The sequence below is a fragment of the Corythoichthys intestinalis genome, chromosome 18 (genome assembly GCF_030265065.1).
Source record: "Corythoichthys intestinalis isolate RoL2023-P3 chromosome 18, ASM3026506v1, whole genome shotgun sequence".
NCBI lineage: Eukaryota > Metazoa > Chordata > Actinopteri > Syngnathiformes > Syngnathidae > Corythoichthys > Corythoichthys intestinalis.
The window spans coordinates 29,252,957-29,264,159 of record NC_080412.1 but is presented as its reverse complement, the minus strand read 5'-3'; the positions used below and the strand labels follow the sequence as shown (position 1 = coordinate 29,264,159).

General features: G+C 44.8%; 1 protein-coding gene across 2 annotated transcripts; it reads right to left on the bottom strand.

The window, feature by feature from the left end:
* Window positions 1-1,115: 1,115 nt before the first annotated feature.
* LOC130906125 (methyltransferase-like protein 27) lies at window positions 1,116-7,274 on the bottom strand. 2 transcript variants are annotated; one of them, XM_057820084.1, is made up of 6 exons: window positions 7,152-7,274; window positions 6,908-7,039; window positions 1,896-2,024; window positions 1,679-1,814; window positions 1,487-1,579; window positions 1,116-1,418 (listed from the first exon to the last, which is right to left on the bottom strand). In XM_057820084.1, exons 2-6 carry the CDS (start codon window positions 7,028-7,030, stop codon window positions 1,216-1,218), a joined length of 684 nt encoding a protein of 227 aa, XP_057676067.1. In that variant the 5' UTR covers window positions 7,031-7,039; window positions 7,152-7,274; the 3' UTR covers window positions 1,116-1,215. The 2 variants fall into 2 exon arrangements, with proteins under 2 accessions (XP_057676067.1, XP_057676068.1); XM_057820085.1 differs by lacking the exon at window positions 1,896-2,024.
* Window positions 7,275-11,203: the final 3,929 nt, after the last annotated feature.

The following is an 11,203-nucleotide window of genomic DNA, read 5'->3' as shown; positions in this document are numbered from 1 at the left end:
AGACCCGGCCGTCCTTCCAAACTTTCTTCTCAAACAAGGAGAAAACTGATCAGAGATGCAACCAAGAGGCCCATGATCACTCTGGATGAACTGCAGAGATCTACAGCTGAGGTGGGAGAGTCTGTCCATAGGACAACAATCAGTCGTACACTGCACAAATCTGGCCTTTATGGAAGAGTGGCAAGAAGAAAGCCATTTCTCAAAGATATCCATAAAAAGTCTTGTTTAAAGTTTGCCACAAGCCACCTGGGAGACACACCAAACATGTGGAAGAAGGTGCTCTGGTCAGATGAAACCAAAATTGAACTTTTTGGCCACAATGCAAAACGATATGTTTGGCGTAAAAGCAACACAGCTCATCACCCTGAACACACCATGCCCACTGTCAAACATGGTGGTGGCAGCATCATGGTTTGGGCCTGCTTTTCTTCAGCAGGGACAGGGAAGATGGTTAAAATTGACGGGAAGATGGATGCAGCCAAATACAGGAACATTCTGGAAGAAAACCTGTTGGTATCTGCACAAGACCTGAGACTGGGACGGAGATTTATCTTCCAACAGGACAATGATCCAAAACATAAAGCCAAATCTACAATGGAATGGTTCAAAAATAAACGTATCCAGGTGTTAGAATGGCCAAGTCAAAGTCCAGACCTGAATCCAATCGAGAATCTGTGGAAAGAGCTGAAGACTGCTGTTCACAAACACTCTCCATCCAACCTCACTGAGCTCGAGCTGTTTTGCAAGTAAGAATGGGCAAGAATGTCAGTCTCTCGATGTGCAAAACTGATATATACATACCCCAAGCGTCCTGCAGCTGTAATTGGAGCAAAAGGTGGCGCTACAAAGTATTAACGCAAGGGGGCCGAATAATATTACACGCCCCACTTTTCAGTTTTTTATTTGTTAAAAAAGTTTAAATTATCCAATAAATTTTGTTCCACTTCACGATTGTGTCCCACTTGTTGTTGATTCTTGACAAAAAATTAAAATTTTATATCTTTATGTTTGAAGCCTGAAATGTGGCGAAAGGTTGCAAGGTTCAAGGAGGCCGAATACTTTTGCAAGGCACTGTAAGTCAAACAGGTGTATCAAATAAAATTTGATAACTTGAATTCACAGAAATGACATTTATTAATGCACTGCATCCTAGTTACTACATCTTAGAACTACACACTACTTGTACTTTAACATACTATTGAATACTATACAGTTTTAGAGCTTTTGAAAGACATACACCCATCCAGGGATGTATCCCCTCTCTTGGTCAGTCACCCCTCGCTCCCATTCGGTCACATGAGTAACGTCAATGCGGTGCCACAGTCCCTCGGCCTCCATTTCCGCCATTTCACCTTCCAAGGCCTCCTTGTATTCGAGATTGTCATGATTACTCCTGGTTGTCATGCAGATGAGGCCCCCTGTGGGATCACAAATGAGCGTCCACATCTTAAAAAGCAACATTTGGCGGCATAAAAAGCATGCTCACCCCGCTTAGCGGCCATCCACAACTCACGGATCACCTTCACGGGAACGTGACTCGCACTGAGACCGCCAACAATCATCACCACATCAAATTCATCTGCAGGGGGAGAAAGTTACAAATGAAGCCAGATGAGGTGGCTGATAAGTGTTAAGTGCATGCTGCTCCACGGCGCAAAAAGATTGACAGATGGTTCACCTGCAGGGACAGGAAGCGTTTGGTCGCCGAGCATGGCCAACTTGAGATCCTGATACAGTCCACTGTCTCTGGCATGCTGCAGCATCCCCTTGCTACCGTCGACGCCCACAAAGCGCTCAAACCCATCACGTTTCATCTTGAAGCATGAGCATGTTTTAGCACACAAATGAAAATCAGGCAAGGCCAACTGACGGGATTATTCCAAATAACAACCCACCATCTGGGCCACCATGCCCGTGCCGCAGGCCACATCTAACACCGCGGCTGTTCGGCGCTCGCCGCTAAAGTGGTCAGACACTCGGCCCGCTGCCAGCCCGGGAGCACGGTACTCAATAAGATCGACATCCTGTTGATTTGACCCCGCAAATCAGCAATTAGTAATCTCAATTCGCTTATTAGATCATTTGTTTTGTGCAGACGCAGCACATAACATGAAACAATTATACAATATTATTATAGAATAATGACCACATACTACAGTGGGGCAAATAAGTATTTAGTCAACCACCAATTGTGCAAGTTCTCCTACTTGAAAAGATTAGAGAGGCCTGGAATTGTCAACATGGGTAAACCCCAACCATGAGAGACAAATTGTGGAAAAAACGGAAAATCACATTGTTTGATTTTTAAAGAATTTACTTCCAAATTAGAGTGTAAAATAAGCAAGAACTTTTTCTAACAAGGCTCCACTCGTTACCTGTATTAATGCCACCTGTTTTAACTCATTATCGGTATAAAAGACACCTGTCCACAACTTCAGTCAGTCACATTCCCAACTCCACTATGTCCAAGACCAAAGAGCTGTCATAGGACACCAGAAACAAAATTGTAGACCTGCACCAGGCTGGGAAGACTGAATCTGCAATAGGTAAAACGTTTGGTAAGAAATCAACTGTGGGAGCAGTTATTAGAAAATGGAAGACATACAAGACCACTGATAATCTCCCTCGATCTGGGGCTCTATGCAAGATCTCACCCCGTGGCGTCAAAATGATAACAAGAACAAAGAGCAAAAATCCCAGAACCACACTGGGGGACCTAGTGAATGACCTACAGAGAGCTGGGACCACAGTGACAAAGGCTACTATCAGTAACACAATGCGCCGCCAGGGACTCAAATCCTGCACTGCCAGACGTGTCCCCCTGCTGAAGCCAGTACACATCAAGGCCCGTCTGCAGTTTGCTAGAGAGCATTTGTATGATCCAGAAGAGGACTGGGAGAATGTGTTATGGTCAGATGAAAAAAAAATAGAACTTTTTGGTAGACACACAGGTTCTCGTGTTTGGAGGAGAAGGAATACTGAATGGCATCCGAAGAACACCATACCCACTGTGAAGCATGGGGGTAAAAACATCATGCTTTGGGGCTGTTTATCTGCAAAGGGACCAGGACGACTGATCTGTGTGAAGGAAAGAATGAATGGGGCCATGTATGGAGAGATTTTGAGAGAAAATCTCTTTCCATCAGGAAGGGCATTGAAGATGAGACGTGGCTGGGTCTTTCAGCATGACACTGATCCCAAACACACAGCCAGGGCAACAAAGGAGTGGCTTCGTAAGAAGCATTTCAATAGCCAGTCTGCAGATCTCTACCCCATAGAAAATCTGTGGAGGGAGTTGAAAGTCCGTGTTGCCCAACCACAGCCCCAAAACATCACTGCTCTAGAGGAGATCTGCATGGAGGAATGGGCCAAAATACCAGCAACAGTGTGTGAAAAGCTTGCGAAGAGTTACAGAAAATGTTTGGCCTCCGTTATTGCCAAGAAAGGGTACATAAAAAAGTATTGAGATGAACTTTTGGTATGGACCAAATACTAATTTTCCACCATGATTTGCAAATAAATTCTTTAAAAATCAAACAATGTGATTTTCTGTTTTTTTTTTTTCCCCATTTCTGCCGCTCATGTTTGAGGTTTACCCATGTAGACAATTACAGACCTCGCTAATATTTTCAAGTGGGAGAACTTGTGCAATTAGTGGTTGACTAAATACTTATTTGCCCCACCGTATGTACAGTGGTACCTCAAGATACAATCGCATCGACACGATCCTTTCGACATCAGACGTAAAATTTGACTCGCTATTTGTCGCGACATATGACGATTCATGACAGCGTCTCAATTTCTGTGTTCTCCTGCAAGAAGGATGCACGGCGGATTTTCTTGTGAGAAAAGAAGGTCCAAAGAAGGTTAGTGTGGGTGGTGAAAAAAGGAAAAATATGTCGCTTACCATTGAAATTAAGAAGAAAATGATAGAAAAATATGAGCGTGGTACGCGCGTCAGTGAACTGGCTCGGCAATACGGCCGGAATGTTTACAATCTTGAGGACGACTCTCATTATTATTATTACTGTAACATTGGCAAGGAAATCGCCAGCTCCTTTAGGGTTTTAATCTTGTATTTCAGAACTTGAGCAACACAACTCGGCAACTGTCCGCCATAGCCAACGCCAACAACAACACGAAACAAGAAAGTAAAACCCCTCCATTCTTCTGCACCTCTCGCACGATCTTGTTAGTCACACGGTGTGTTCAGGAACAGCAATGGCATGCACAACACAACCGCAGTATTAGAACCCGATTCATTACACAATTATTGTCATTGTAGGTTTTTCTTTTTTTTTTAAAACCTGTCCTGTTCAGCTGTTTGACACCAAGAATGGAAGTCTAAGTGTTCGGTTGGTCTAAACAGTTTTAATGTTTCACATTGAGAGTATGACATACTCCCATTGTGATCATTCAACATACCTCGTTTATTATGAAAAAGCAGCGAACAGGAAGAGGTTATGGGGGAACAGAAGAAAAGAAAATAAACACAAGAAAAGAAAGAAAAGAAACACAAACAACAAAAAGAAATACATACAATACGATGGCTCCTTTGCTGGGCTGCGGGAGGAAGAATGGGCTGCGCTGACCCCCCCCGTCCACGCCCGCCCTCCCTACCCGGGCTGGCTGGGTGGGGGCCGTGGCCCTGGGTTGGCGCCCGCGTGGTGTCTCCTCTCGTCTGCGTGGCTGTCGCGCACTTGGTGGGGCTCGCGTGCGGCTGGATGTGAAAGGGCGTGTTCGGGTGGGGGGTCTCGGTGCAAAGAGTGGCGATGGGGCGGCGTAGGGTCGGTCACCAACGGGCTTACACTCACAAGGGATTCACACGATTACTGGGTTCTAGATCATAGAGCTGATTTGTGTACACTCTACCCCTTTCAATCACTTGGCTTATAGACTTCCCCACTTCCGTCCCCCTCTTTCCCTGGTCAACAGGCCCACCACATATACCCCTTTCCCACTGGCCAAAAAAACCCATGTCAACCCACTAACAATCGGCTTTTGGTGGCAGTGGGAAAGGTGCAGCGACCCGCCTTGACCCGTGTCAATCAACCCGCCAAGCGACCCACGTTAAAATCACCTCGACTCTGATCGTCACGCAGTGTGAAAGCAAAACCCTGGGTCAACAGTCAACACCCTAATCTACGTGGTGACGTAGGCTCTTACGTGATGCGTCATAACAACGTGCCAGTCGCCTCCCATTTAACACGCCCCACAACCGTAGTTACGTCGATGCTCATAACAAAGCTAGTCGAAGAAGAATTCACGTCGCCTACGTTGCCTCAGCACAAGTAGAGTGTTGATCCTTTGCTGCATTTCGATCATTTTGAGGGCAGTAAAAAGCATGAAAACAGAGAACACCAACGGAAAGGAGGCTTCCATGTTGCTCTGCATTGTTTACTTCCTTGAACTGAATGAATTCGATCGCACTTATCAACGCGCATTGTAGCGTGGTGATGTCACGTAACCTTACGCACGGAGGAGGAGAGGGTGGGGGGGTTAGACGAATGAAAAAAAAAAAAAAAAACACGGCTTTTTTTTTGTCAATGGGAAAGGTGCCAAATGCCAATTGCTAGTGGGTTGCATCGGCTTGGAAAAAACGCGCGTTGACCCACTGGTTTCAGTGGGAAAGGGGCAATAGTGTCAACCGGAAATACATCTAGCTGACGATAGCTTTCTTCTCTTGTGTTTCTTTTCTTCTGTTCCCCCATAACCCGCCTCCTGTTCACTGCTTTGTCATAAAAAACGAGGCATGTTGAATGATCACAATGGGAGTATGTCATGCTCTCAATGCGAAACATTAAAACTGTTCAGATCAACCGGGCACTTAAGACTTCCATTCTCCGTGTCAAACAGCTGAACAGGACAGGTTTAAAAAATAAAAATAAAAAAAAGGAAGGCGGAGACAGGAGAACGCCAAGGAGCCGCCGCGGGGCCGGCAGCGCAGGCAGAGGGGGAGGCCACGCCCTGGGAGCTACGCCATAGAGGAAAAGTGTGGGACCCACCTCCCACCCGATTACTGTGGCTGCCAGGTTCCCGGCTGACAGCCATTACCCAGCACCGTGATGGGATTGTGTGGGGAGGGTAGTGCAATGTATGCATTAAAATAGGAGAGCTCAGCTTGGGGCAGTGGGACCGCTGCATGGAATTTCTACCCAGCCGCCCATCCCACCTCCTTTTGCCGGAGTTCTCCTGTGAAGTATGATGTGTGTGGTGTGATAAATGTGCAGGAATGGCTGGACCTGCCGTGAGGAAGTAACCGTGAGCACCCCCCACCCCGCCCTCCAACAGGTCCCATCTATCCCTCAACCTTGGTGTGTGATGCATTAAAATCAGGGGGAGCCGTGCCGGGACTGTATGGCCCTGTCCCGACTCTCCCCGGAATTATAGTTTGTATTTATAATCTATTTGTTTTGCTATGTGTGATTGAACCGCCATTATTTATCAAGGATTTAGCGAAGGTTTGTGAGCTGTGGAACAAATTAATCGAATTATAAGTTATTTATTCTAATAGGAAAATATCGCTTAACAGATGAACATTTCGACTTACAAACCAGATCCTGGAACGAAATAAATTCGTATGTCGAGGTACCGCTGGATGCGTTTATCTAGAAATGAAGTTGACTCATGTTGCTCACTGCTGCAACCTACTGGTGGTGGTCTGCTATTGCCAAATCTTATGTTTAAACTTGGATCAAGTTTCTCAAAGCTGTTACTGTATAAGGGGTAAAATGGTACCCCTACAGCACATTAACCATTTCAGGCACACATTTAGACCCAACTTAATTTAACTAAATGCCCGCATTTCACCGCGCCAGACGTCCAATCCATTTGGACTGGCAGGGCTAATTTAACAATTCATGTGTTGTACTGTTATTTTTTCCCTTTAGTTGTTGGTACTGACGACCTGCTCGTAAGTTTGGGCCCACCGGTCGTAGAACTGGATCTGGTCCGGCCTGGAAGTGCTATTGTGCGCGGACAGGATGACGTCTTTGGCCGTTTCAAACGTCCGCGGGCCCTCGGACAACATCGCTCGCTTCTGTCCAGCAAGAAAAGAGAGAAACGTTCGAGACGTTTTAACTAAATTGCACGTTTGCTCTAATAGTGGTTGGTCGTCCAACTGTGAGACTGAGTTCCGTGGTTGACCTTACCAAGACAGTATAGTTGCGTTGCGTCCAGTCATGTTTACAAAGTCCAGATTGTAAAACACGTCAAATTGGCACCATAGACAACACATGTAAATAAACCCCGTCTTTAGCCAGTTACTAGGCAACAGCAAAGCGTCCGCCATATTACTTGTGTCACATCTGAGCTGCAAGTCCAGCGGGGAAAATGACACCCCTCACCCACAAAAAAAAGTACATAAATGTCATGACAATAATTCACGCAGCATTAAAAATAGCGGATGTCACTTTTAACTCAGATGAAACCAGAAGTCGACAAAGACAATATTAAAATACATTTACTCTATATTCCCCATCACAAATAGGTCTAATATGGGGGTCAGCAACCCATGGCTCTAGAACCGCATGCGGCTCTTTAGCGCTGCCCAAGTGGGTTCCTGGAACTTTTTCACAAATGTTTGAAAATGGAAAAAGATGGGGGAGGGAAATATATTTTTAGTTTTAGTATGTTTTTTGCAGGAGGAAAAATGTCACCAGGCGCGGAGGCCAACTGTCGAATGGACGGCCCACGAGTGATACGACACTCATTTAAAGCTGAAGCGACGGGCCCCCGGCGCGGACGCCGATGACTCGCCAGTAGTCCACTCGCTAGTTCAATTCAATTCAATTTTATTTGTATAGCCCTGAATCACAACAAGGTTGTCTCGAAGGGCTTTGCAGAGGCAATATGATACACAATCAGAAACAGCAAATGAAGCAACAAAGATGAATAAATAAAGTTCAAGTCCTGGGTATCCCCCATCCTTAGACCCTCCATGTCGGCAAGGAAAAACTCCAAAAAGTCTTTGGGAGAAAATGAGAAACCTTGGGGAGTACCACAGTCTGGAGGGATCCACTCCCAGGACTGATAGACAGGAAGCCCCAGGGCTGCTAATGGGAATTAGCAGGCGAAATTACAGTCCGTAAAGATGTGGTGGAGTAAAGGAACAAGAAGAGGTCTATCTAGCCAGATGAGACGGGGGTAGCAACGAGGACGTCCATCCAGCCAGGGGTCCGGACAGTCAGGAGGCTGCAGCTGAAAAATAGCCCCTCCCCAGAGGGGAGGGGGAAAAGGGGACACCTGGTGACTAGTGATGAAGAGACTAGACAACTAGATATTAGCATTGGAAAATAGAAATAAAGTAAGACAAGTGGTAGGTAGAGTGAGAGAAAGGAGATAGAGCTCAGTGGCTATACTTCCACCTCCATTATAGCTTCTAGTGCAGCTTAGACTAAACTGTGAGTTTACTCCGACTTCAACTAGCCTGACCATAAGCTTTGGCGAATAGGAACGTTTTTAATCTAATCTTAAATGTGCAGACTGTCTCGGCTTCTTTAATATTAGCTGGAAGCTGATTCCATAAAACAGAAGCTTGGTGGCTAAAGGCTCTAGCTCCGACAGTACTTTTAGAAACCCTGGGAACTACCAGTAGACCTGCATTCTGAGAGCGGAGTGTTCTGTTGGGGCAGTATGGAACCAGAGCATCGGTGAGATAAGATGGCCCCAACTCATTAATGATCTTAAATGTAAGAAGGACGATTTTGAATTTAATTCTAAACTCGACTGGAAGCCAGTGAAGGGCCTGGAGCACAGAGGTGATGTGCTCTCTTCTATTGGTTCCTGTTAAAAGTCTTGCTGCTGCGTTTTGGACTAGCTGAAGACCTTTTAGAGAAGCTTTAGGACAAGCTGCAAGTAGGGAGTTACAGTAATCCAATCTCGATGTATTGAACGTGTGAATTAATTTTTCTGCATCGCTTTTAGATAAAATATTTCTAATTTTGGCTATGTTGCGCAGGTAAAGGAAGGCCGTTCTGCAGGTTTGTTTAATGTGAGCTTTAAACGATAAGTCAGTGTCGAATAAAACTCCTTGGTTTTTAACTGTGGTGCTGGAGGCTACACTTACATTGTCCAGAGTGACTATTTGGGCAGCTAAAGAGTCTCTCACACTTTTTGGGCCTATTATAAGGACTTCTGTCTTTTAAGGGTTAAGTAGAAGATAGTTAGTGCTCATCCAGGTATTTACAGTGCCTTGCAAAAGTATTCGGCCCCCTTGAATCTTGCAACCTTTCGCCACATTTCAGGCTTCACACATAAAGATATGAAATTTAATTTTTTTTTCAAGAATCAACAACAAGTGGGACACAATCGTGAAGTGGAACAACATTTATTGGATAATTTAAACTTTTTAACAAATAAAAAACTGAAAAGTGGGGCGTGCAATATTATTCGGCCCCTTTACTTTCAGTGCAGCAAACTCACTCCAGAAGTTCAGTGAGGATCTCTGAATGATCCAATGTTGTCCTAAATGACCGATGATGATAAATAGAATCCACCTGTGTGTAATCAAGTCTCCGTAAAAATGCACCTGCTCTGTGATAGTCTCAGGGTTCTGTTTAAAGTGCAGAGAGCATTATGAAAACCAAGGAACACACCAGGCAGGTCCGAGATACTGTTGTGGAGAAGTTTAAAGCTGGATTTGGATACAAAAAGATTTCCCAAGCTTTAAACATCTCAAGGAGCACTGTGCAAGCCATCATATTGAAATGGAAGGAGCATCAGACCACTGCAAATCTACCAAGACCCGGCCGTCCTTCCAAACTTTCTTCTCAAACAAGGAGAAAAATGATCAGAGATGCAGCCAAGAGGCCCATGATCACTCTGGATGAACTGCAGAGATCTACAGCTGAGGTAGGAGACTCTGTCCATAGGACAACAATCAGTTGTACACTGCACAAATCTGGCCTTTATGGAAGAGTGGCAAGAAGAAAGCCATTTCTCAAAGATATCCATAAAAAGTCTCGTTTAAAGTCTGCCACAAGCCACCTGGGAGACCAAACATGTGGAAGAAGGTGCTCTGGTCAGATGAAACCAAAATTGAACTTTTTGGCCACAATGCAAAACGATATGTTTGGCGTAAAAGCAACACAGCTCATCACCCTGAACACACCATGCCCACTGTCAAACATGGTGGTGGCAGCATCATGGTTTGGTCCTGCTTTTCTTCAGCAGGGACAGAGAAGATGGTTAAAATTGACGGGAAGATGGATGCAGCCAAATACAGGAACATTCTGGAAGAAAACCTGTTGGTATCTGCACAAGACCTGAGACTGGGACAGAGATTTATCTTCCAACAGGACAATGATCCTAAACATAAAGCCAAATCTACAATGGAATGGTTAAAAAATAAACGTATCCAGGTGTTAGAATGGCCAAGTTAAAGTCCAGACCTGAATCCAATCGCGAATCTGTGGAAAGAGCTGAAGACTGCTGTTCACAAACACTCTCCATCCAACCTCACTGAGCTCGAGCTGTTTTGCAAGGAAGAATGGGCAAGAATGTCAGTCTCTCGATGTGCAAAACTGATAGAAACATACCCCAAGCGACTTGCAGCTGTAATTGGAGCAAAAGGTGGCGCTACAAAGTATTAACGCAAGGGGGCCGAATAATATTGCACGCCCCACTTTTCAGTTTTTTATTTGTTAAAAGAGTTTAAATTATCCAATAAATTTTGTTCCACTTCACGATTGTGTCCCACTTGTTGTTGATTCTTGACAAAAAATTAAAATTTTATATCTTTATGTTTGAAGCCTGAAATGTGGCGAAAGGTTGCAAGGTTCAAGGGGGCCGAATACTTTTGCAAGGCACTGTATATCTCGGACGCAGGTGCTTAGTTTGTCCACTTGCCTGATCTGCTCAGGTTTAATTGATAAATACAGTTGTGCGTCGTCAGCGTAGCAATGAAAGTTAATGCTATGTTTTCTGATTATATTACCTAGAGGAAGCATATACAGCGTGAACAAGATGGGCCCGAGGACCGATCCTTGCAGAACACCATAACTAACTCCAGAGTACGGTGATCATTGCTGGTTTACATTGACAAATTGGTACCTATTAGATAAATATGATTTAAACCAGCAGAGTGCTGCTCCTCTAATGCCTATGTCACATTCTAGTCTCTGCAATAAGATATTATGGTCGATTGTGTCAAAGGCTGCACTCAGGTCCAACAGAACCAGGATCGAGACTAATCCAACGTCAG

Coding starts and splice junctions, on each gene's coding strand:
- LOC130906125 (XM_057820084.1), bottom strand. CDS start 7,030: ATGTTGTCCGAGGGCCCGCGGACGTTTGAAACGGCCAAAGACGTCATC. Junction 2,025..6,907: donor GGGCCCAAACTTACGAGCAG/GTCGTCAGTACC, acceptor TCAAATCAACAG/GATGTCGATCTTATTGAGTA. Junction 1,580..1,678: donor AACGCTTCCTGTCCCTGCAG/GTGAACCATCTG, acceptor CTCCCCCTGCAG/ATGAATTTGATGTGGTGATG.